Raw genomic sequence first — 19,965 nt, 5'->3', positions numbered from 1 at the left:
ATACAATTGCAGAAAAAATGTGCAGCAATGTCTTCCATTGTTGTTGTAAAAGAAAAAAAGATGCTCACCTATGGTCTTTTATTGCTTACTTCCTGATTGAAGTGTTAACAATTACATAACACTGTGTGCTACCTGTTTGGCCAGGTGGCACATGTAGTGGCCAATGAGCTCATGTAGTGTCATTTTAAATGGCAGTGTTTTGAAATTGCAAACATGTGACTTTATGTCAGATTGTTGTGTCTTATGCAGAGAACCGCGTTCAGTACACTTCAAAAAGTGCCATTTCAAATTGCAAAATGTGTGTAAAGCAGAAAATGTGTTTAAAGTTTTGGAGATTTGAGATGAGGTTTTGCTCCCTGTGTGTCACTTTAAATATTTGTGCTATCCAGGTCATTTCAGTGTGTTAGCAACTGGACAAAACTATAATATGTTCATTTTTTTATTGAATTATTTAAAAGCTGTTATTTCATGGTAGAAAAGTTACAATGTTGCTTTAATAAAACAAAAGCTGGGTGCTGTCCACCTCATGCAGCTGGTGCCCTTTTCACTTTGTTCACCCCCCCTGGCCCCTCAGACGGCTTGAGTCTGCCACTGGTTGTAGCTCTTGTGAAGTCAGGAATTTTCTAGATGGGACAGCACAGGTGCTATTTCTGGCCCCAGCAGACCCCCAACAGGCCTTTCACATTCACACAAACCTACAGGAGCAGCGGAGGAAGAAAGAGTGGACAACCATTGAGTGACATTCATTTACAAAATGACAGAAGCTCAGCGGTAAGTAGGTTTTGGCCCAATTACTAAAACTTATTTTTACCATGAACTTTTTTTTATTTTATTGCGGAGGTCTATATTTACATTTCCACCACGCGACGACATAAAACTTTGGAGCCACGCGCGCAGGAGCAGAAACTGCCTGGTGCTCGTGATGAATTAGTGATGGGAATTTCGGCTCTTTTTTGGGAGCCGGTTCTTTTGGCTCTGCATACTATAAGGAACCGGCTCTTTCGGCTCCCAAACGGCTCCTTACATTTTATCTATTGGTTTTATTAATTAATTTTTATTATTATTGCTGTTATTATTATTTTATATTTTTAAATGTTATTATATTTTATTTTTTTTTTGACATTGTAAAGCACTTTGGTCAGTGCATGCGGTGTAAAAACATGCTATATAAATAAAACGTACTAACTATTTAATTAATTTATCAACCAAAATAATGGAATAAACTGCTCCTTAAATCGGCTCACAACGAGGAGCCGGCTCCCGTCGTTCACTTCAAAGAGCCGGCTCTTAGAACCGGATCGTTCGCGGCCGACACATGACTTTTATGAATGACAGCTCGACATTGGCATGACATTTTGTGAGCCCCCCCTCTTTGGGGCAACATTTTTACATGTAACCTAGTTATGTATATGTAATATGCCCATGCAGCCCCCCCCCCCACTGCCCTCCTCACACTGACTAAGCTGTAGCAAATGTTCTAGTCTAAGAATAGAAAAGGTCTCAGAGCTGGTTACTACTGAACATGTTTCTATAGTTGTGGTGTCATCTTACCTGTTATGAGTTACTGCTTGATCATTTTATTTGTATTTTGTTATTTCTAAGAATGTTTTTGTATTTGTCTCCGCAGAGCTGGTCAAGAGACCAAAGGTAAACCTATGACCTTTCAGTCTCCGAAGCAGATGTTTGAGAAGATGGAGGAATCTTTCAAAATATGTGCACATTGTGAGAAGCGACCAAATCAGCTTCCAAACCCACAGAGTCTTAAGCGTTGTGCAAGGTAAAATGAATAAATAAAAAACACACACGCTGTGCAGCTGACACATTACTTTATCAAAGTCAGTGATCTGACAGTCGTCTCTCACTTCTGTCTTTGCACAGATGTCTAAATGTTTACTACTGTTGTAAGGAATGTCAGAAAGAAGACTGGAGCAAACACAAGAAGTTCTGCCCGCAGCTGCGTCTAGCTGCCATTGACAGAGTTGTGGAATGGCTTTTGTTCAAAGGTAAAAATGTATGTGAAAGACTGAAAAAAGACCATGAGCAAAGCTGTTTGAATGAATCTTCTTCTTCTATGAAAGGAATGAATGAATGTGCAAGACATTATCCTTACCAGAACTAATAAATAGGGCATAACTGATACTGGATTTTTGTTGCTGATGCCAATATTAACATGTTGAAATGCGATATGTGTTTATCATAGACTTCTGACAAAAATATGTATTTAGGCTGGATATTCTACAGTTTAACAATAACATTTATTGTCCAATGACATCGGTTCATTGATAAAGGTCACTGTTAAGTTAATAATCAGAAATGACTATACGTAAAATCATAATTAATTGATCCAAATTACTCCAGGCACACTTTTCTGTATTAAATCTGTGTATTTCAGACAACATATACGCAGATATATTGATCAGGCTATATGCTTATACTGTCTTTAATTCTATTGAACTACAAATCTAAGTTAATTGTTTTTCTATCATCAGAAGACCTTCCGTTCCCTACAGAAAAATGGTCAAAGCCCCAGTCGGAGGTCAAAGGCTGGGACGACTGGCTCCTGATGCAGGGGGATCTCACAGCTCGCCTCGATCCCATTTTAAATGGGGCAAACATGAAGGACTTGTGGGCCAACGCTGGCAGGCCTAGACCTGATGATGAGGACCTGAAGCAGTCCATCTGGAGGGTTTGCAGCGAGTTCTTCTCTAGGCCGATGACTATAGCCTGGGGGATGAGACTGTTTGGCCTTAAGCCCGATTCCAAACCACTCACCATTCACCTGGTGGGAGCAGGTCAAAGTGAGACACTGGGAGCCAGACTGACGGACTATGATGAGCTGAACAAGATGTTCCCCGGACACCAGGGTATTGAGATAGTCATGGTGGGACCAGAGGTGTTGGACGGCCCCATCATGAGGCCTCCTCTCAGTGCGCTTGGGCCCAGACAAAGGGTCTTCCTCAGTGCCTACAAGGGCCTCTATCACGAGTTCTGGGAGGATGTGGTGGAGAAAGAGGAAGCAGCCAAACCAGACCTGGTCGTTGGCTTTCATCCTGGTAAGAACATATTTCCGTTACACAAAAATATTATAGCAAACTCACTTTTACACTGTAAAATCTGAGCAGCTTGCTAAACTAGCTACAGAGCAAGAGGTTCTTGTTCATGGTGAACTGTTTTCCATCTTTTCGTGTCAAGGATTTGATGCCAGTCAGGGTCTGGAAGAGGGCTGGCTTCCAACACTTCTGCTCCTCAGGGATTACGAGATCCCTTCTCTTTTCACTGCTCTCAAGTAAGTGTTACAAAAGTTAGCCACACACACAGTGGAATACCTTACAACAGAAGTTTGGTGGTTGATAATCAAGTAAATCTACTCAAGTACTGTGCTTCAGTCCACAATTTTACTTGAATATTTTCATTTCACAATTTCTGTTGACACACCAGATTAAGATTTTATCAGTTTATATTTTTAAGCAATCAAAAATGATATAAAGTTTAACAGATATTCACATTAAGAGAATGCTTACATGTTAGTTCATTAATAATGTTAATCCAATAATATAATACTGACAGGAGCTATTTTCCACCTTAAGTACATTTTGGAGTAATGTTATAGTATAGTATTGCTACCTTAACTTTAAAAAAGTAAATTAACTAAACACATAGAATTTTCCAGAAGTTTCTTATTACAGATTACACTACACTAATGAAATTATAATGCTTTAAAGGAAGGAGTTCATGATGATAATAATAATATATTGCAAATAAAGTGTAGTAAACTGCTTTATTTGTGAAATAAAGTACTAGATATTGTTTAATATGCAGTACCGCACCACTGATTTTTACATTTAAATCAGGCAATATAATCAATAACCTGTAATCTGATTATAATTACAAACAGTCTTCCATTCAGTCCACAATTAATTTAATTTAAACAGGGATAGTGTACAAATGGGCTCAGTGACATGGATTACATTATTTGCATTACTGCACTGTATATTACACAACTGCATAAAAGTATGCAAATACAAATGCAATGCTGATAATGTGTTAATTAAAGTTAATCTTCTTACTGCTCTCTTATCATTCACATGAACTCTAGTCTGTGACCTGATGTGTAACAGCAGCTGTCTTGTCCTCCATCCACAGTGAGGCAGAGATGACCTACTCCCTGCAGATCCTGTTGGAGTTGGAGATGGACTTGCAGGGAAGTGGAGCCAACCCCTTTGCGTCTCTGAAGCCAGAAGTGGTTGGCACGTGTCTCAACAAGACTCCCGTCTACTGCAACTCCCACTACTTCTGTTTTCATGGTCTAAAGGAGACTGTGGAGTTTGAAGAATCGGATGAGGCGTGAAGGAGCTGAGTTTTGTGGACTATGAAGCATTGTTTGAATTCTTGTGTTTTTAATGACATCATGTAATAATGTTTTTAAAATAGCGTCTAAGTCCTTATGTATGTTGATGATGCAGGACAGACAAAGATGCACGGCTGTGTATTACTGTCATGGGGTATTTTGATAACAATGCATTTGCATTAACTATCTCAGTTTCACATTTGAATATACTGTCTTTGAATTCTTGCTGTGCTTAGCAGGAGACTGCATTATCCACTCTGGCATTTTAATTTGACAAGAAATGCACCAAAAATAAAAAGGCATGTTTTCAAAATGAGGTTACATTTATATGTTAATAACTTTTGACAATTACATACCCAAAACAAGATGCCAAAACAACCTTTATATACAGTATATCATCTTGTATTGATTTAATGTTATTTCTAATAAGGTAAAACAGAAGTTCAAGCAATATACAGTACAGCCTGCAACAATTAAGTGCTTACATATATATCATGTCCAGATTTCTAGCGAGATTTGAAGGACAAAACCAGGTCCACGATGTAAAAGACAAGATTGACAATGGCTCCTATAACCACAGTATTCATGTCTACAAAGGAACACTTTTCACAGATGTAAGGGTTGTAGTTAGCACGTTTGTATCCAAAAACACACCAAAGAATGATAGCGAGCAGGTACAACAGCACTGCCACAATGTTGACCACAAGCTCCATGATATTCAGTCCAAATGAAAGTAGACACTGCAGTAGTTTAAGCAGATGGAGGACTATGATGACCACAGTGACCAGGAGGCAAACAGCAAACACAATGATGCTGCATATCATCCCAAAAGGGCGAAAGGCCCATTCACCCATTACAAAGTGGTCAGCGGCAGCAGTGAGAATGATACAAGCTAGAAACGCCTCTGTTGTGCGGAGACCTCCTCTCAGGCTGCACAGGTAGCCGCTTGGAAACATCTTTCTTTGCATTACAGTGTCAATCAGGAAGAATATGGTGGCAACCAGGGAGCAGATGAAACACAGTATGTTGACGATGCAAGAGAGGCAGACAAACTCAGCTGCAAAGATGATAGTGGCTGAGGTGATCATCACAGCACACAGGGTGGTCAGCCCGCAGATCAGGTCGGCCCAGTTAGGGAGGAAGACAGCCAGGAGGATGTGCAACATTCTGGCCTCCACCACGGTAACAACCACGGGCACAGTGATGCAGAAAAACCAGACAAATTCACACCAGACGCCCCATGGACTCACCATCTTGCCTCTGAAGAGGACAATGATGAAAGCTAAAGCAGAAAAGATTATTTCCAGGAGGCGCAAAATGCCCTGACATCCCTTGAATGGTCCGCACATGATGCTCAAATTAGAGATGTTGGAGTCAAAAAAATAGAAACAAAAGTCTCTCTCAAAAACACTGCAAGAGGAACTGCACCTGTTGTAAGCTATTCATTAACTGTGAACGGCATGTTCCTCGCCTTGAGCTAAATCCTTATCCCTTATACTGTATGAGATTATATCCAAATTTCCTCTTTTACAAGTTTATCTTTGGACTTTAGTCAGTGTGCTCCCCCTGAATGTCTGAAGTGGACGAAGACTTTTTCTAATATATAGTATGTTCATTTACTGCCCTAAATTCTTGATGTTTTTTTTTACATTTTACTCTGGTTAGATCCCGAGTTACCCCTGTACAGGTGGTACTGGACATTATAGCTCAGCTCATTTTTATCTTTATGCATTACTCACATACTCAGAAGGAGAGTGCCCAAATGCCCAAAGACTTATGCCTTAAAATCAGTATGACCAAAATGAACACAACATCTTTTCATCTCTGTTACCTTTGTCTTCTAAGAAGCTCTGACGTGAAATGAAAATGAATGGAACTGAAATTGATTGTTTTTACTACTTTTACTTTTTAAAGGGATTTGTCCTTGAATTTCAATTGCAAACTGACAATTCTTTATGACTTGCTCTGATATAAACAGGCACATATACACTAACTCTCATTTCAAGCCTTTTCATCTAGAACTGAAAAAAATGGAGTCACAAACATGTCTCTATTGGAGTGTCGCTTTATTCCGTTATTCATCGATCACTTTTGGTTTTCTGGTTCTCATCTGTCTGTGGCTGACAGGAAACATTTCACATTTCAAGCAGATGTAATGCAACACATCTTGAATCTATAATATTCATTCGCAGTGACATATGCAGTTCATATTTCATATCCACATGCACACAACAATAAGAAAAATGGACAGAAATCAGATAGAACATAGAGCTGAATTATAATTGTACACATCAAACATTAAACTTTACATTAAAAACCAACAGATTGATATTAAAATGAAGGTGTTTTTTTATGTTCCTTGTTCATGCTAACGTAATATGCTGAACATATATAAACGAATGCAATCAGAAACCTTGTTGCTCAAAACGTTGTTTTCTTTTCTCAGTGTCACTGTGGTGTTTTCATAAGTTTATGTCCGTTTAAAGCCACAGATGCCAAGCAGGGTAAAAATTAGGTCAATTGTGAAAAGAATGAGATTCACATAGGTGAAAAAGGCAACCATGAACTGTATGGCCCAGATACAGAAGCTGGCTGGACAGTCACTGGGACGAGGGTTTTTCCAGAACATGAAAATGGGCCACACAATAGCAGCAACTATATACAGCACAACAGAGATCACCAGAAAAATAAACACAAACCTGTCCAGGTTAAACGGCAAACACATCTTTAGTTTCTTCAAGATGTTGGTGGCTATGATTAAAGGCAGGATGGGGAAAGGAATGATATAACATATAATACACACGTATAGAACTGGCTTGTCTCTGTAACCAGTCAGTGATACAAAAATCATGCAGCTCACAAACGCCTCCAAAACTTTCCAGAATCCAGGCAGAGCAGCCAGGTAGGATGATTTCCTTTTGTCGCAGATTTTGTCCTTCACTACTTCAAGTGTGTAGACAAGGCCACACAAGAAGGCAAATATACTCACTATCCAGCCGTACAGGCATTTCAGGCAGGCATAGAAGTTGGCATAGGTGATAGCGACAGACACAGTCATCAGTGTAGAGGACATGGCCATCCCCGTGGTGAAGTCATCCCAATCCATGCAAAACAAATTGAGTACAATATCGAGCTTAAACATCTCAATGATGGTGATGATGAGGGTCATGATCGGGCAGAAGGCCCAGGTGAACATAGCATAGTTCCAGTAGGTATGGCTGCTCCCTCCTCTGAAAGCACCCAGGAGAAAGGTGACCAGAGACAGGATGATCTGGGCCATGTGCAGCCCGCCTCGGCCAGATAACAGAGTAGAAGGACTGAACACTGCCTTGGACAAAGTGTCCTTAATATCATCAATTATCCCCATCTTCAAACCTTTGTACGTCCTCCCTGAAAGCTGCTACAGGTGCGTTTGATGTGTGTTTTCTGTTACTGTTTCACTTCCTATGGAGTCCTTTACTGCCTTTCTGGTTTGCATAATATGCATAAAAAAAACTGTGTGTAGTGATAAAGGGCTGCTGCAGCAGATATGAAGCAAGTGTGTGTTACTTCTCAGAGAATTACTGTGTAAAGTCATTATTTTAACAGAGACATTATTACAGGAATGCAATCATACATTTACACTACATTACATTCACATACATATACATTTTTGAACTAACTAAAAAACATATCATCTGTGTCATCAGCTGACTTGGGGTGAGAGGCGGAGTCACCAGTTCATCACAGGGCACATAGAGAAAAACCATTCACACAATTTAGAGTCACCAATTCACCCGTTCCTTCCCTCTTCCCATGCAAACTCAGAAGGAGTTGCTCAGGTTCGAACCTTCTTGCAACAAGGTGACGGCACTGACCACTGCACCACTGTGCCACCCCATACAAGTACAGTCATAGTGAAATGAAAAAGGAAACACAAGATGCACTAAACCCAGTGCAAGGTGAGGAGTGATTTTCTGCAGGGGAGAGGAAGATTTCCAATAGTTGTCAGGTCCCTCTCTGCTGTTCAATCAACACTCCAATTATCTTGGTCTACACTCTCTGTTTGACATCTCAGGTATGTCCCTAGATGTTGCCTAGGATGCTTTGTGTCCATTGCTCCCTGCTATCAAACGTCATTTTATAAATACAGAAATATACACTACTTTACGTTTTGCTTTTTGCTTTCAGTCCAAACCTCTTTTTTCTGAGGGAGTCCACCACACGCTGCGAAGCTTCATAGTTCAGCTGTTTTCCCTTCTCCCAGTCCACCCTTAGAATCATTACAATGTACATTAATATAATACATCTATATTTAGTATTAGTTTATAACTGACCAGATTTACAGTGAGAAACAAGCTATCTTGAGGCACATTTATCTGTTTTAATTGTTGCTGTTTTGGTAAACAGATATATAACACATCAAATCAAGTGCAACTTCATTTTTTGACCTTTTCTGGCTGTGTGCATGATTTGTATGATTGCCTCAAGAGGGAAGCAGAGAGTTTATATTCATGCTGCAGACATATTTAATGATGTAAACAATAAGATGTACACTAACTTTAATGATCTAAAATATTTGGTAGAACATGATTGGGGGCATTGCAAAGCCTGACAGACAATTAATTAATTAAGTCTCAATAATGAGCTATAGAACAAAAACACGTTTCTACACGGATATACTTTTTGGTGACACCTCCTTCTTATGTTTTATTTCCTTTTTTGCTGTTTTTCTTCATCAAATGTGACATGTCTCAGTTTAACAATATAAAATGAGCACAGTGTTTTATTGGTGGAAATGTTCTTCATTCTGTTGATGTAGATTTTATTCAGCAGGTCGGTTTTGTTGTCGCCGGCGCTTGTTTCTGGGAGGAAGGTAAACAGACAGCACAGAGAGGAAGTTGTTGTCAAGTGTGAGCAGCGGTGCAAACATTTGGAAACATGTCTCCACTTTTCTCCTTCAAAGCCGTGGACGTTTAAAAAATAACTCTGGAGGAAGCCGTCGCCTTGCTGGAACTATACCTAGTCGTAATGATCATTTCATTCTCTTGGGCGATTTATTTTATATTCGTGTCCAAGCCATTGTTTGGGAAGAACTAGCTCGCGTTAGCAATGGGTCGATGACACAGACTGCACTGCAGCAGCACGAAACAACGACCAGCTTCTTCTTCTTTTTGCATCAGTGAAGGAGGAGTGACAGAGATGGATTTCTCCAAGTTCCTGGACGATGACTTCGATGTGAAGGACTGGGTGAACGGCGCCTTCAAGGTGGTGCAGAAGGACGCGCCGGGGAAGGCGGACACACACGCGGCCACGCTGGTGATGAAGCTGCAGCTGTTCATCCAGGAGGTCAACAATGCCATCGAAGGCGAGTGCTACCAGAATATTAAAGGAAAAACTCTTTAAAAACGAAGGCTGGATTCAAAGTGTCAAAGTTTAAGTTGAATTTATTATTCTTGTACAAGAAGGAGCGTTTAACAGTGCAGGGTTACAGAGAGAAAAGGCTCCTTGAGGAGCTCTAACACTTGGTTCTTATGAGAAAAGGCTCCTTGAGGAGCTCTAACACTTGGTTCTTATACATTTTCCTTAAAATGGGCTGAGTCAGACACCTCCCCACTAACAGTTTTCAGCTTTGTAATGAATATTGTGTTTCTTGTCCAAAATGACACTTCCCCTAACCTGTCTCTCTTGTTCATCTCTCCCTGCCAGCCTCAGTAAACACCTGCCAGATAAGCCCACTCTCCTTATCTGGCAGGTGTTTACTGAGGCTGGTAGGGATAGGGTTAAAACAGTGGTTCTTAACCTTGTTGGAGGTACCGAACCCCACCAGTTTCATATGCTCATTCACCGAACCCTTCTTTAGTAAAAAATAAAATATGATTTTTTTTTACTGGTGCACAAAATGAACCGTGCATTAACATCACCTTGTTCAAATAACAAAACCAACACAGTGCATGAACTCACAACAACTTACCTCAGTGTGACTTCTGCTGTTGCCTTTGAGAGACCAGTTCAGATATGCGTGGCTTCACCTTGGCAAGTGCCAGTCTCATGTCATTTTCACAGCAAAGTCTGTTCCTTTTCTTAGTTTTTATGTCCAGCATCCTCGAAAACGATTGCTCACAAAGATATGTTGTAACAAATGGTATAAAAAATTCCAGGGCGGAGGCTCCACCGAACCCCTGAGACCGACTCACCGAACCCCTAGGGTTCGATCGAACCCAGGTTAAGAACCGCTGAGTTAAAACATCTGCACCCCAGTATACTCACTAATTTTTATAACAGCGAGTGGTTCAAAGAAACTAGTGATTGTTTGAACAGCATGTCAAGGATGGGCCAAGTGTCTCTTGAGGGGTCTGTCTTAGACTTATAATTTGTCTGTCAGGCTTTGCAATGCCCCCAGTCATGTTCTACCAAATATTTTGATCATTAAAGTTACGTTTGTTATTGTTTACATCATTAAATATGTCTGCAGCATCAATATAAACTCTCTGCTTCCCTCTTGAGGCAATCATACAAATCATGCACACAGCCAGATAAGGTCAAAAAATGAAGTTGCACTTGATTTGATGTGTTATATATCTGTTCACCAAAACAGCAACAATTAAAACAGATAAATGTGCCTCGAGGTAGCTTGTTTCTCACTGTAAATCTGGCCAGTTATTAACTAATACTAAATATAGATGTATTATATTAATGTACATTGTAATGATTCTAAGGGTGGACTGGGAGAAGGTAAAACAGCTGAACTATGAAGCTTTAATATGTCTGCACCATGAATATAAATGCTCTCCTTAATAATATAATAATACATTTTATTTCATAGGTGCCTTTCTGTCACCCAAGGACACCTTACAATAAATAAAAGTAGACAGCAGATAACAGAAACAAACAAAAAGAACCATAAAAGTAAATCAAATTACAAGAATACAACATTTAAAACAGGTTAAAATAGGACAATGCATTTGAATCAGTCAAATGGAAAAGGCGATTTTAAACAGGTGGGTTTTAAGTGCAGACTTGAATTGTGAGAGTGAGTTGATGTTCCTTATGATGGGGGGTAAAGGTGAGAGCTCACTTCCCTCTTGAGGCCTCAGATCATACAAATCATGCACACAGCCAGATAAGGTCAAAAAATGAAGTTACACTTGATTTGATGTGTTATATATCTGTTTATCAAAACAGCAACAATTAAAACAGCTAAATGTGCCTCACACACACTTTAGTTGGAACCAGACGTTTACATACACTATTATTTTAATTAACCAATTATTTCTATTTGCTAAATGCCAGAATAATGAGAGAAGTACTTTTTTTTCTTCAAAGTCAGAAGTTTACATACACTAAGATTACTATGCCTTTAATCAATTTTGGGAAATCCCAGATAATGATGTCATGTCTTTGGAAGCTTCCGACATTTGAGTTAATTAGACACACACACACCTGTGAAAGTATTTTAAGGCACACCTGAAACACACTGCTTCTTTGTGTAACATCTTGGGAAAGTCAAAAGAAATCAGCCAATAATTTTGCTAATCAGACCTAAGACAGGAAAAGTGATTGTCTTATTTCATGTCAGACAGTGAGGGAAAAAAGCATATGTGTCTTTTTATATAGTGTATGCAAACTTCTGGTTTCTACTGTACCTGTAATGCTGTACCTTGATTGTTCCCTTCTCTGTAAGTCAGCTAAATGACCAAATGTAATTGTAAATGTAATGCTGCAGCTCTGCAACTCCTATTTACTGCTTTGTATCCATTATGATGAGAGTTGTTTGTAAGTTTAAAGGACCAGTGTGTAAGATTGAGGAGTATTTATTGGCAGGAATGGATTACAATAATCATCAGTGTGTATTATAAGATAGTAAGAATCGTTGTGTTTTCATTGTCTTACAATGAACCCTTTAGTGAGAGCGGGTCCTCTTCCATGAAATCCGCTATTTTTGTACAGTAGCCCAGAACAAACAAACCAAAACTCTGATCTAGATATGGACTTTTTATGCTTTTTATGTGAATTTGGCATCCAGAGTTTCTTTCTTTTTTTTTTTTAACATGCTTGGAAGAAGAGGGTGAGGCGTGTGAGAGCGTTCATTTGGTTGCAATCTGCAACTTCACCGCTAGGTGCCACTAAACACACACAACACACTGGACCTTTAATACAAACTTACAGCAACACAAACTTCCACCAATATTTGAATGGACACTTTTTGGATAAAAACCTTGTACATACATTGATTTTGATAGCAGGCTTTATTGAATTGCTGTTGTATTAGACTGTAGTAGCTCAAACGCTGGCAACTAATGTGTGTTATTGTTCCAATTTATACTTTATATTACACAATATAGTTTGTTGTAATCTACACTAGAGGCCTGTGTATCTACACAGCTACCTGTCATCACTGACTAGAATGTGAAATGTTATGTAGTGGGTGGTTTTTATTCCTCGCCGTGAATTTCATCTGTTTATTAGCAGGGATCATTTATTTAAGTGAATACTTGACATTCATACGGTTGCCAGTTTATTAGGTACACTCTGCTAAAGTTATTGACCGCAATAAAAAACTGCTGTAATGAAGGTTATAATGTCCAATGATTGCTGTTTTCAACTGCGCTGCATTACACAGAGAGGTGCTTCTGATAAGCGTACACTCATTGACGTAAATGAGTTGGACAAAACAGATGAAAACTGTGTCAACAAAAATTGATAATAGTATTCATGTGGTAGTATTTAGGAAAGCAATAGGCTGGTGGAGTTTTGGTGAAGTGTGACTCATAAACTGGCAATAGAACGAAGTAATGAGTGAGATAGTCTGAATGTGCAGCCTTTACCTGAGACATGGGGACAATAAAACATCTCATACCGAGAGAAGATTATGATATTAATTCTCTTAAAGTTAAGATTTGACTGCTTAAGTTCAAGGCAACTTGCATAAATTGACACAGGATAAAATACCATACCAACGGGAACTGCTGGCAATTTCTTAATAACTGACATAGTGTTATACTTTCCTTGTCATACTCTTCATTAACTTGCTGTCTGCTATATTCCTGTGTATAGAGAGCAGCAACCAGGCCCTCCAAAATATGCCCAGGGTTCTGCGGGACGTGGAGGCTTTGAAACAGGAGGCTTCCTTCCTCAAGGAGCAAATGGTTCTGGTCAAAGAGGACATCAAGAAGTTTGAGCAAGATACTGTGCAGTCCATGCAGGTGTGCATAACTTCAATCACTGTGTCATTAGTACATAAATGGCACACTTGATGTATCTTCATGGTTCACAAGTAGATACACATGTACACAGATCTGATGTATTTATTTAACGATGAGCAGTTTAATAGGTAGGAAGGATACTTCTCAGGTTTGACTTTTATATTTTGTGGTTTCTGTTCACCAGGTCTTGGTGGAAATTGATCAAGTGAAGAGCCGCATGCATCTGGCAGCAGACGCTCTGCAGGAGGCCGACAAATGGAGCACGCTGAGTGCAGACATTGAGGAGACCTTCAAAACGCAGGTATCAATGAAAGACATCGCCGCAGGACTTCACTTGTGAAGATTTCTGTCTGGTTTGCTGCTCAATGCTACTGATCCTGGCCCACATCCATATAAGTGACCATCACAATGTTCAAGGAATAGCTCACTGAAGTATACAAGACAAGTATTCTCACAAACTTGTAAACTGATTATATTTAGGTCAGAAAGGAGCAGTAAAATAATGAATTTCTGATCCATAACAGTATTATCAAATATGTTGTCTTTTTTTTTTTTAATCCAGGACCTTGCAGTAATTTCCTCCAAGCTGACCAGTATGCAAAACAGCCTGGCCATGTTGGTGGACACGCCAGACTACTCTGAAAAGTGTGTCCACTTAGAGGCTCTGAAAAACAGACTGGAGGCCCTGGCCAGCCCACAAATAGTAGCAACCTTTAATTCCATGTCTATGGGTAAGAACCTGTGAGGAGTGCTTCCATTTCTTTCCTCACTGTCAGTCTACACTAAGAAGGCTCATGTTTACATGTTGTTTCTCTGCAGACCAAGCCAAGCTGTTTGTTAAAGTCTTCACAGAGATAGATCGGATGCCACAGCTCCTCGCTTATTACTACAAGTGTCACAAGGTAGGCGCCTGACCTCAATAATTTGTTAAAAAAGAAGCCATCACAAAAAAATAATATCCTCGTGTGTGTTGCCTGTTTGGCGTAGGCATGCTTTAATGTCTGTTTTGCCGTCTCCAGGGCCAGTTGGTGAGCATGTGGCAGGAGCTCTCTCAGAGTGAGCTCAGTCTGAATCAGCAGCTGTCCGAATTCTACGACACGTTGCTGTCCTCGTGGCACTCTCAGCTACAGTGGAGCAGCCAGGTGAGACACACCACAGCTACACTACAAAGACGAAGATCCAACAAAGCTAACACGCAGTTTGAAATGGCGGATAGAGATCAATCATAATGGATAGTAACAAGTTTTTTGCATGTTATCTAACAGGTGTTCAAGAACCCGTATGAGGTGGTGACAGTATTGTTGATCCAAACTCTGGGGGCCATGGTCCCATCCATCCCCGTGTGCTTGAGCTCGGCTGTGGAGCGGGCAGCCCAAGAGCAGCGTCTGGACACCCTGCTGGAGCTCCATCACACCACGTTCACATTCGGGCACAGCCTGGAGGCCGCCATGCTGCCGCACCTTGGTCTGTGTGTAGATAAGACATGGCTGCAGATGCTGCAGACGTGGGGTGAAGTTACGTCCTCATGCTCTTGTCTTGTGTTTTTCCTCCGCAGGTGAGAATAATCTGCTGAAAGTGAATGAGCTGGTGTGTGCTCTGTATGACCCCTACAAACCTTATAAACTACAGTACGGAGATCTGGAGGAAGCTCACCTTCTCATCCAGATCAGTGCTGTACCTCTGGTTAGACACCACACAACACAACACACACTTAAAAACACAAAAAAGCTAGAACTGTTATTTTGTCTGATTTTCTCTTGTTTCACATGCTCCATGTTCTCTCTTCTATTTAGGAACACGGGGAGGTTATTGATTGTGTGGAAGAATTGAGCCACTCTGTTGGCAAGTTGTTTGGCCTGGCCAGCGCTGCCGTGGACCGCTGTGTCAAACTGACTGATGGACTCGCCGTGTGTGGCCTCCTTAAAGCCCTCAAAGCCCTCTTCACCAAGTAAAGATCCTTTTTTTTATTATCACAGCCACAAGCCATATACAATGTATTCACCCCTTGTTTTATTCATAGAAATCATTTTAGTATGTGTGTACCATACTTTTTCATAGATTTTATATGACCGGCTTTAACATTGAACTTGTTCTAGGTATGTGTCAGACTTCTCCACGACGCTGCAGTCAATCAGGAAGAAGTGTAAGCTGGAGGATACTCCAAGTTCATCTGTTTTCCAAGAGGACTGGACAGCCTTCCAAAACTCTGTCAGGTTAATGTCTTTTTTTTTCTTACATTTGAGACCAGTAAATCATTTTTTAAAGACTATTTTATTGAATAGTTTTGTGTTGTGTCTTTCAGAATTATTGCCACTTGTGGTGAATTACTTAGACAGTGCGGAGCCTTTGAGCAGCAGCTGTCAAACAAGTAAGAAAAATGTTATACTTTTATAATTCATATTGTTCTAGTTGTGCCCTTTCGCCTCAAACCTTTCATCTCTATGAAAGTGATATAACTCATAGGGCACACTGTCAACAAAGGCACCATGTCAGATTTTAAGGAATTGCACGCGTCCTCTGAACACAATCAATCTTTTCCCCAAAGGATCCTGGGCACGGCGGGGAAGTACTTGTCGGAGTCGTACAGCCCACGCAGCCTGGCAGGCATCCAAGAGGCCAGCTCTACAGAAAGGAAGAGCGCTACCAAGAATCCCTGGCAGGAATACAACTACCTTCAGAGAGGAAACATGGCGGAATACAACAGCCTGATGGAGGTCCTCTACTCCCTGAAGGTATGGAGTATGGCACTGTGTCAGAATGAGGATGGATTTAGCTGATGTTCATTGAGGATTGAGAGTTTTGTTTTTATGCATCTCTTTCTCCTTGTCTCACAGGAGAAGGGCACAGGTAACTCCAGCCTGTTGGCAGAGCCCAGATCTGCTCTGACCAGACTCAACCAGCAGGCCAACCAGCTGGCTTTCGACTCCGTCTTCCTGCAGATCAAACACCAGCTCTGCCTCGTCTCCAAGATGGAGGTTATTAAGTCTCAAGTTTCTACTATGATCTGATTTGAAATACTGACTTGACACCATCTGAGTGCATTGCTGAGAGCTTTTGGATTGTCCGTGTGTGCATTTCAGTGTTCAGTGTGCGCGCTGTGTCTATTTTAATCTCACCTCATATTGTTTGATTCTTGTGCAGAGACAAGAGGCACCTGGTTTTGGAGAGAGCTACACAGAGGACCTGCCTACTTTCAGCCTGTCACCGCAGGAGTACATTACAAATGTAAGTCAGGTTTGACTGGAATATGCATCATGACATTTCACATTGTCAAACTAGTGGTCTTTTTGTACACATTCACAGCTAACATGGTTACTGTACGTATGATACTGCACCTCCAAGACAAACAAGTTGTCTGTGTTCCCCTTCCAGATCGGGCAGTACCTCATGTCTCTGCCTCTCCACTTGGAGCCATTTGTGACTCAGGAGGACCCGGCACTTGAGATGGCCCTACATGCTGGGAAGCTACCTTTCCCTCCAGAGCAAGGTACATTGGTATATATATGAAGAAATGTAACTTTGGCTTCTCAATCTCAACCGCAGTTTTTCCACAAAATCCTCAAATTTGTAAATCATTTTTGTAATTAAATAAATCTAGCCAACACTGCTGTGACAAAGTGTTAGTGTATACTTAATATAAAAATGTGAAGAAAAAAAAATCAATTCTTTTGAACTGGGTCAGAAAATGGAAACACCAATTTGTAATTTGACTCCCAAAGAACACACCACACTGACCCGTGTCCCTGTTTGCTTGGTAGATGAGCAGTTTTATTTGATAGGAGGGTCAGTCCCAAATCTGTTATTGTATTTATTATAATGTCCTCTGTACTGGAAAGTGCAGGATGCAGCATTAAAATAGAAAGTCAGGATATCTCATTTTGATGTTGAAGTAGATCACTTTTTGATTTATGTAGTGTTAGGGACATTTTATTCTCTAAGACAGCTGATATATCATGAAGTCAAAGATCAAGTACGGATGGGACTGTACTTTTTGTTTTTTGTTTTTCTCGACTACCTTTTGTTTTCGACACAATTTTGACCTTTGTTATCTTCAGCTCCTTCTTTTTCTCTGACATCATATAATAAATCCCAATCTGTCTAAAGAAAAAGAAAAAAGAAATATCCTGACCTCACACCACTCTAACTCTTTACACCTTGTGAATGACGCATCAGTTACTTTCTGTCTTTAGGCGATGACCTTCCCGAGCTGGACAACACAGCCGACTACTGGCTGGGCTCCATCGCTCGGGCAACCATGCAGACCTACTGTGATGCCATCCTGCTCATTCCCCAACTGGGCCACCATTCCACTAAACAGCTGGCCACAGATATCGGTACAGTCGGCAGAAATTCCTCACGATGGCTAAAACAGAACAATGTGTTCTCCCACGGTTAAGTGAACGTGTATCTCTTTCACAGACTATCTGAGCAATGTGATGGATGCTCTGGGCCTGCAGCCCTCCCGTTCCCTGCAGCACATTGTCACCCTGCTGAGGGCCAAACCAGAAGACTACAGACAGACCGCTAAACTCCTGCCTCGTCGTCTGGCCTCCACCATCGCTGCCCTCCGCTGCATCGACTACTGACAGCAAAGAGAGGGAGGGAGATAGACTCTGTAGGTATGGTGGCTCTCAGAGCGGCACCAGGGAGTCGCAGGCATGTTTGACCCCATTCCCAGGTTGTTGATAATATGAGGAAGAATGTGATATTAAAAATAGTTGGTTTACATATTACTATATTAAGTCTCAAATTTGGGGCTGCAGCATTTTAGAATTATAGTCCTGTCTTAATGGGAGCTATGGGAATGTTAAGAGATTGAAATCAGGGTGGTTTAGACTTTTTTTATACTGATTAATGTTGCGTGTGTCTCTGAACGATGTCTCACCGGTGATAATGCCTTCAAGTCAAGCCAAAGGGTGAAAGTGTCTTGACCGTACATCATTGATTTCTGCATTTTTTTTAGTTGCTGAAGCGTCTAAGGATATAACAAAATGTACATCAGGGAATGTATGAGAGCATTTGAAATCTATACAGCAGATATATGTTTGTAGTTAATTATTTGTCATACTAATATAAATCATCTACGATATTTAATTATATTAAAGCAATCTTTATGAGCTTCACATTCAGCGGTTGATGTAAAGATGAAGGTGTAGTTGGAGCTGGAGTGATGATATGGATAGTCATTTCCCCATATTTTTCCATGCAGTATCGTGAAAATCTGTGCATAAAACACTGACATCAACACTAAAACGAAGCCTATTGTGTTACTTTTCATGGAACTATTTTTATTCTTTAGATGAATGAGTCTGTAATGTAATCAGTCTAGTTTAATAAACATAAGGCATTTTCTGCTAAATCCTTTAATCCTCTCACATTGTGTGTCCATTATATATATATATTTTTATGCATTTGCACCCTCATGTCATAGCAATTGTCACATCTGTCACAGGGGAGCATGCAGAAATAGAAGAGTTTACTTAAACAAACAGGTAAGACTCGACTGAGACGAATGGCACCATTTTGATAAGATGTTTCAAATCTTATATTTGATTAGCACATAAATTATTCCTATGATTTGGAAACTTATCGGCGTCTTACTATTTTTGGACTAAATGAAATCAGTGCTGAAATGAGTCGGTGTAAGATAGAGTGGAACTATTTTGAGTTAAGTCATTAATCATTTAAGTCAGTTTTGCCAAACATCTGCTTTTTAAATGTGGAAATTTGCTGCTTTTCTTTGTCTTGTCATTTTCTTTTGGATTTTAGGCTGTTAATCAAAGTAAGCTTCTTATTTTAGGGTGACTTTGTAACGTCTGTCCAGGGACTACAAATGGGGAAAATATCCTCTTGGCTTACTCTGGTGCGTTTACAGAAATGTTTTAAAAACTATGAATAAATAAACCAATTTGAAGACGCCACCTTTAAATCAAATCAATTTTATTTGTATAGCCCAAAGTCACAAAGTACATTTGCCTCAGAGGGCTTTACAATCTGTACAGGGAGTTTGTCTGTGTTTAGGCTTTAGGTTAAGAGCGATGGGTATTTTTCACCATTTTCTAACACTGAGTTATTACAGGTACAGGATTTAGTTGCATCTAGTGGTGTAATCGCTGCATTGCAGTCTCCTCACATCACCCTCACCTTCCTAGTGTAAAGGGAGAAACAACACTTGAAAGACCCTGTCTAGAGTCAGTGTTTACTTTAGTATTTATTTACATGGTGGACTCTGTGGAAGTGGACCCGCTCCCACTGTGGATAGAAAATTATTTTACAAGTGACAAAAACAAAAAAGAAGGTTATTATACATGCATGGAAACATGGTTATGAATATTATATTTCATGTGTGCCTTTTTCTGAAAATAGAGGCAACCATTACACACTGGACCTTTAATAACCTACAATCAGATGTATTTCATTGTAAGTGTAATT

The 19,965-nt window shown here is 40.2% G+C and overlaps 2 protein-coding genes across 2 annotated transcripts; both read left to right on the top strand.

The window, feature by feature from the left end:
- The first annotated feature begins 513 nt into the window (after positions 1-513).
- Positions 514-4,653, top strand: LOC104920713 (putative protein MSS51 homolog, mitochondrial). The gene is made up of 6 exons (XM_010733064.3): positions 514-771; positions 1,628-1,777; positions 1,879-2,003; positions 2,490-3,053; positions 3,193-3,286; positions 4,144-4,653. The coding sequence occupies exons 1-6, from the start codon at positions 755-757 to the stop codon at positions 4,346-4,348; spliced, it is 1,155 nt and encodes a 384-aa protein (XP_010731366.1). The 5' UTR covers positions 514-754; the 3' UTR covers positions 4,349-4,653.
- A 4,876-nt stretch (positions 4,654-9,529) lies between these two features.
- Positions 9,530-18,908, top strand: cog7 (component of oligomeric golgi complex 7). Its single transcript, XM_027289640.1, has 17 exons — positions 9,530-9,695; positions 13,385-13,533; positions 13,718-13,834; positions 14,096-14,264; positions 14,353-14,435; positions 14,553-14,675; positions 14,799-14,997; positions 15,089-15,216; positions 15,327-15,481; positions 15,630-15,746; positions 15,836-15,901; positions 16,079-16,265; positions 16,368-16,508; positions 16,675-16,758; positions 16,906-17,020; positions 17,724-17,867; positions 17,953-18,908. Exons 1-17 carry the CDS (start codon positions 9,530-9,532, stop codon positions 18,117-18,119), a joined length of 2,310 nt encoding a protein of 769 aa, XP_027145441.1. The 3' UTR covers positions 18,120-18,908.
- The last annotated feature ends 1,057 nt before the right edge of the window (positions 18,909-19,965 follow it).

This window comes from Larimichthys crocea, chromosome XVI (genome assembly GCF_000972845.2).
Source record: "Larimichthys crocea isolate SSNF chromosome XVI, L_crocea_2.0, whole genome shotgun sequence".
Lineage (NCBI taxonomy): Eukaryota > Metazoa > Chordata > Actinopteri > Sciaenidae > Larimichthys > Larimichthys crocea.
The sequence above is the reverse complement of the archived record's forward strand: the minus strand, read 5'-3'. Positions and strand labels throughout refer to the sequence as shown.

What these genes read in the sequence shown, in the direction of transcription:
- LOC104920713 (XM_010733064.3), top strand. An exon ending in GGAATGGCTTTTGTTCAAAG is followed by an intron (nt 2,004 to 2,489) that starts GTAAAAATGTAT and finishes TTCTATCATCAG; the next exon opens with AAGACCTTCCGTTCCCTACA. An exon ending in TCTCTTTTCACTGCTCTCAA is followed by an intron (nt 3,287 to 4,143) that starts GTAAGTGTTACA and finishes CTCCATCCACAG; the next exon opens with TGAGGCAGAGATGACCTACT.
- cog7 (XM_027289640.1), top strand. Translation starts at nt 9,530, where the DNA reads ATGGATTTCTCCAAGTTCCTGGACGATGACTTCGATGTGAAGGACTGG. An exon ending in CTTTAATTCCATGTCTATGG is followed by an intron (nt 14,265 to 14,352) that starts GTAAGAACCTGT and finishes GTTTCTCTGCAG; the next exon opens with ACCAAGCCAAGCTGTTTGTT. An exon ending in AGCTACAGTGGAGCAGCCAG is followed by an intron (nt 14,676 to 14,798) that starts GTGAGACACACC and finishes GTTATCTAACAG; the next exon opens with GTGTTCAAGAACCCGTATGA.